Raw genomic sequence first — 6,073 nt, 5'->3', positions numbered from 1 at the left:
ATATCTGAGTGATGATAAACAAATACAACCTACCTTAGAAATAGTGACATCCCTTGTTGCATCAGCAACATTACAAAATAAGGCAATTTATTTTCTTTGAATAATGACAAGATTATTTGCTACTTTGTTTTAGTAATGGTTGCAATAATTTCCATTGACAGAAAACCAATTTCACATTATAGCTAATATTAGTATTTATAAACCTCATATATTATGATTTCTTTACAGGATGGGAACACTCCATTACATGTATATCTGAGTGATGGATTTAATCATACCTTAGAAATAGTGACTTGTCTTGTACAGCAATGTACATCAACCACATTGCAAAATAAGGTAATTTAAAATTGCTAATGTAGGCTAACATTCTCTATCTACTGCAGTAAACCCTTATATTTTTCTTTTATATCAATAATGACAATTTACGATTACTACATAACTTAGCAGTAATTGTTGTTATAGTTTGTATTGACAGATAATTGACAGATAACATTTTTTTTGTCTGTTTTCAGTATTTATAAACTTTATGATTATGATTTCTTTACAGGATGGGAACACTCCATTACATGTATATCTGAGTGATGGATTCAATCATACCTTAGAAATAGTGACTTGTCTTGTACAGCAATGTACATCAGCAACCATGCAAAATAAGGTAATGTACAGAGATTTAGATCTTTTGTGGTAAACCATTCTATTGCAAAATAAGGTAATGTACAGAGATTTAGATCTTTTGTGGTAAACCATATTGTTTAAATAATGACAATATTATTTACTAAATTACTTGCAATAATTGTTGTATTTAAAGAGAAACAATTTAACGTGTGTACATAAATGGTTCTCAAAAACATGACCACGACCCAGAAAATCAGAAACCCGGGTCAGACCTATGCATATTACATATGATTACTGAATTATACATGTTTTTTTTGTGACATTTCATGAGGGGTACCCAACTTATGTACAAAAACCAAAATATAGCGACCTGGGTAGTAAAGCTAGTGTGATTATTTGGAAGTAACAGAGTTGAGGTTGGTAACAGAAATGCTGTTTAGGACTGTTGTTATGACATCTTGATGACGTTGTAAGGATGTTAAAATGCAGGTTTTTCTTGGGCATAGTAAAATCAGCGATATTACAGAAAGTATGAATAGGGAAACAGAACTATAATATTTGGCAGTGTATGAGATTTGATACCCAGATCTGAGCCTGCTACTGAGAATGAGTATGATGAGACGCGAAATATCATTTATGATTAATTATGTCTACTGACCACACACATCAAAGAATATAATTTTAAAAATTTTGCAAATTGATAATGTGTTACCTGAAACATAAAATAATAGACTTTATGATACACAGGAGGGAAAGTCAATTGGTGTGCATCAATCACATCACTTACTAATACAGTCCGAATGGCTATGTTATGTGCAATTTGAACGACTTGCGCAATTTGAAATTACTCAAAGATTTCCTTAAGTATTTGATTATCAAAACGCATTTTACATATTACAGATGTCTGTTATCAATATTTTAAAAGTCATAACTATGATTCCTTTACAGGATGGAAACACTCCATTACATGTATATATGAATGGTGATTATGACCCTACCTTAGAAATGGTGACATGTCTCCTAAATCAGGATACATCAACAACATTGCAAAATAAGGTAATTTATAGAAAATTGTCAGTGTAATAGGCTAACAATCTATATCTTCTGCAGTAAACATTCTCCCCCCACCCCCCTGCTCATTTTATCATAGGCCACAAGAAATTCTATTGTTTTTGATGTTATTGCTAATTAATTTCTTAATGTTATATGCAATGTTAATTTTATGGTTAACATCTCATCAAAAGTTCTCTAAAATGTGTGGCAATTTTGATACCTTTTATACCCCCTTTGCTCATAGGGTGTACAATTGTATATGTAATTCTCTTACACATATCTCTATGATTCATTGTACAAAATTAAATAAATTATTGAGGTGCCCATACACCATATTTGTAGTGGGCCCTTTTAAGCCTCAGTTGAATCAGACAATCCAAAATGGCAACTCCTGTGGCGGGCTATTGCTCAAATAAACTGGATATTTTGTGGAGAACATTTGATATAGTCCACAATATCAACTTTCAAAATGTTTACAGCTATTGTTGTCATTATTTATAAACTTTATGATTATGATTCCTTTCCAGAATGGTGACACTCCATTACATGTATATCTGAGTGATAGATATCATCCTACCTTAGAAATGGTGACTTATCTGAAACAACATGGTGCACCAGTAACATTGCAAAATAAGGTAATGTAAATAGAATTGTCAGGACAATCAGCTGCGAAACATTTTTGTTTTGTTTCGTTGTTTATCAATAATGGCATTTATTATTAGATTTAGATTTACATATGTGAACATTCAATCAATTGTGTCTAAAAAACTCAGATCTCAGATATATCTGAGTTTTCTAAAGCTAGAAAAGTCAGATATCTGAGTTTTCTAGATTTAGAAAAGTCAGATATCTAACTGATTGGTTGGTAGGTCATTTGGATCATTCCATTATCAGAGGGTAGGTCATTTGAAATACTAGAGTATTATTAAAACGGTTTCGATCCAACTCGGCCCTAAACCGTCTCGGCCAAAGTCAAGTCGGCCCCAAGTCAAGTCGGCCCCAAGTCAACTCGGCCTCAAGTCAACTCGGCCTCAAGTCAACTCGGCCTCACGTCAACTCGGCCAAAAAATAATTGGTCAACTTGGCCCTGTTAAAGTATGGAATGCAAAAGGTGCAAAGGAAGGGGATTGATAAAATAATATTTCTTTACATTTTATTACCTATGAATAATTCTGACTTTTAATGAATATTAATATTTAGACAATAATACTTTTAGCAAAAAAAAAAAAAAAAGGATTTCACCAATTTTTCTTTATTTACGTTTAATAAAATTTCAAATTGCACAAATTGTTCTGAAATTGCGCATAACAAACAATTGATTAATAAGCTAGCATTCATACTATTGTTAATGATTACAATATGAACATTTGGATAATAAATAGGAACACATTGTAGGCATACACCCAATATGATGATGCACGTACGTGGGCGCGTATGTTCGTTCGTGCGTCAAAATTCAATAAACATGTCCGATATGCGAGGATCGGACATATATTACTTATTAGGTGTAATAAGATTGTTTGGTTGGATTGTTTGGTTGAATCATTGAGGTATTAATTAATGTTAACTCTATGGTTGAATCACGCGTAGATTTCTTCAGTGTATGCATTTGATTAGGCGACAACATCTGAAACCAATTCGTAGCTGCGCCTCCCTGTGCCTTTGGCAGCTATTTCGATATCTACAACTGCTACGTGTTTTCGCTGACCGGGGGATTCCCCTTTTTTAAAAACGCAAATCATGGACAAAAACGATATGTACAGTTAAGTACGATTTTTCTATGGCCAAATATATAGCTATAATAGCTCCATGATGGTCTTCGATTTACTAAAATGTGGTACCTGCACGTGTTTTTGTAAAACGCGGTACTTCTATTCATATCGGCAATGATATCATTTTTTTATTTTCTTATTTCTTAATTTTTTTTAAAGAGTGGATAGTAATAATCAATAATATTAAACACTTTTTGCGTTCCATACTTTATTGTGGCCGAGTTGACCGATTAGTTTTTGGCCGAGTTGACGTGAGGCCGAGTTGACTTGAGGCCGAGTTGACTTGAGGCCGAGTTGACTAGGGGCCGACTTGACGTGGGGCCGACTTGACTTTGGCCGAGACGGTTTGGGGCCGACTTGACCTGCACCCATTAAAACTGATTAGTGTGTACGTAAATCATAAAGAAAATACAGTGCATGTTACCGTTAAAATGTAGGCTTGAAAATTAGGTATGTACGAGTTGGTGTGGGTACGAGTTGGTTGAGGTACGAGTTAGCCAAGTTGGGAATAGGTACGACTTATTTAGGCCTTGTAGGCCTACTCTTTGCGATACATCGCGACAGCGCCAACACGTTGAGCCTTGAATTGAGTTTGCTTAGCTAGGCTATGCCTAAATGCTAAGCCTACATTTTAAAAGGTGTATACTGTATTTCTTTATGATTTAAGTCTTATTATTAGTAAGAAAATGTATAATACTGTAGTATTTCAAACAAGCTACCCTCTGATTAATAATGGAACAATCCATTTGAAAATCTGAGTTTTCTAAAAGTCAGGGGCGGATTGCAATATTGCAACCTTGTCTTAGGCTTAGATCTAAGCCCTAAACCCCTTGTGAAAGTCTTAGCTAAGCCCCTCAGCAAAGTCGATTGCAATATCGCGGTCTTAACTGAGACTTTATTAGTAAAGAATTTCAAACAATCAAACCAGCCTATAGTTACCGACAAAAGAGGGCGCTACACAAACAAGTGCAAATAGAGTAATTTAACAATAAGTAGCTCCTCAGTAGGACATTTTGAGGCCATTTTAATGCATGAATGGACACACTGCCTATTCAATAGCTTTCAGATTACGTAAATACTAGGAGATTTTAGCAAATAATTACAAATATTAGCAACAAAATTGTATAAATATTTCCAAAAAATAAATTTTAAATATGCTACTATATGTAGTCTTTCCTTGGTCAAAATAGTGTAGTGTAAATCTACAACCATCGTTGCTAAGGGTTTCATCTTGGGCTTAAGTCTAAGACCGCGGTTAAGACCTTTATTGCAATCCGCCACAGATATATCAGAGTTTTCTAGATCTAGAAAACTCAGATATATCTGAGATCTGAGTTTTCTAAACACCCTAACCATAATAACGTGTATTTACAGTGATTTTTACAAAAAAATATTAATTATAAAATATATACAGTGATTATTTACAGTAATGATAATAATAAAAATTAATTGAATTATATCATTGACTATTAGTTTTTTGGTATTATAATGGTAACCATAATAACGTGTATTTACAGTGATTTTTACTTTTAATAGAAATAGTAAATACTATTCTCGTCTAAATTTAATATCTTGTCCAACGCAGCCAATGTTAATCTACACTTTATCACATGATGCTCTATCAACCAATCACTAGACAGTAAATGTTTGAGCCATGATATAATACTGTATCAATTAAATAATATTCTGATGATACTCTAAACTCATTTTTATAGGAAGGAAATACACCCATCTCTGTTTTGAAAAATAACAAGCAGATACAGGACCCAGAAAAAAATGAAATTTTAAACTTTTTTGAAAGTAAGTGAAGTTTTAATTATCAAGATTTTGGGGTAAACCAATTTTCATTGCAAAGGACAGATATTCAATTTCTTTTTCTCAATGCTTTGATAAACTGATTTTGAAAATGTTCTCATACTGATAATATGATGAGCTCTGTAAAGGTTGTGCATGTGTATGGTATCCATGCATTGTGCTGTTGAAAAACTCTTTAAACTTATGGAGAATCATCATAAGGATGTATATAATTTATTTATAATTTCTGAACCATGCCATATGTAGATGTGAATGAATTATGCACATTTACAGGTTTATTAGTTTTCTTCTTTCATTAGCATTGACTATAATCACAAATGATACAGTCATTAAAAATACAATTCACGGGGGGTTTCTGTGTATAAGCAGTGCGTCATCAATGCACTATGACGAAGAAGAATGTCCAGAATACAAAACCAACATAAGATATATTAGGGACTTTTAGATTTGACATGGGTCGTAGCTGACTGTTACTCGTCGACAGATATATGAACGTTTAGATCAGCGTTCCGCAACATTTTTTGACTCCGACCCCATGATCCTGTTTTGGTAATTCTCGCGACCCAACATTGCACATTTGAGCCATTGTGTGTACGCTACTCGTCTCAACATAGGGAAAAAACTGTAGATTTGTAAAATATAATTAGCCTTTGTAGATTCTACAAAACTGAGAACCTTTCACATCTAGATCAGTTTATACTTGCTAAAAAGTTTCAGTATCTGAAACATTCTCGATCCATCAATTTGTTTTCGCGACCCAAACATTGGGTCTTGACCCATAGGTTGCGGAACGGCGGTTTAGATTAAGTGGACATTTA

The 6,073-nt window shown here is 33.5% G+C and overlaps 1 protein-coding gene across 1 annotated transcript; it reads left to right on the top strand.

The window, feature by feature from the left end:
- Positions 1-202: 202 nt before the first annotated feature.
- On the top strand, positions 203-5,700 carry LOC144837147 (uncharacterized). The gene is made up of 6 exons (XM_078692160.1): positions 203-336; positions 548-655; positions 1,564-1,671; positions 2,196-2,303; positions 5,156-5,240; positions 5,555-5,700. Exons 1-6 carry the CDS (start codon positions 214-216, stop codon positions 5,698-5,700), a joined length of 678 nt encoding a protein of 225 aa, XP_078548286.1. The 5' UTR covers positions 203-213.
- The last annotated feature ends 373 nt before the right edge of the window (positions 5,701-6,073 follow it).

This window comes from Antedon bifida, chromosome 3 (assembly GCF_963402885.1).
Source record: "Antedon bifida chromosome 3, ecAntBifi1.1, whole genome shotgun sequence".
Classification (NCBI taxonomy): Eukaryota; Metazoa; Echinodermata; class Crinoidea; order Comatulida; family Antedonidae; genus Antedon; species Antedon bifida.
Note: the sequence above shows the minus strand (reverse complement) of the source record. Positions and strands in the feature narration are given on the sequence as shown.

Excerpts from the sequence above, each read along its gene's own strand:
- LOC144837147 (XM_078692160.1), top strand. The coding sequence starts at position 214 with ATGATTTCTTTACAGGATGGGAACACTCCATTACATGTATATCTGAGT. Across the intron at positions 656-1,563 it reads CAGCAACCATGCAAAATAAG|GATGGAAACACTCCATTACA; the intron begins GTAATGTACAGA and ends ATTCCTTTACAG. Across the intron at positions 1,672-2,195 it reads CAACAACATTGCAAAATAAG|AATGGTGACACTCCATTACA; the intron begins GTAATTTATAGA and ends ATTCCTTTCCAG.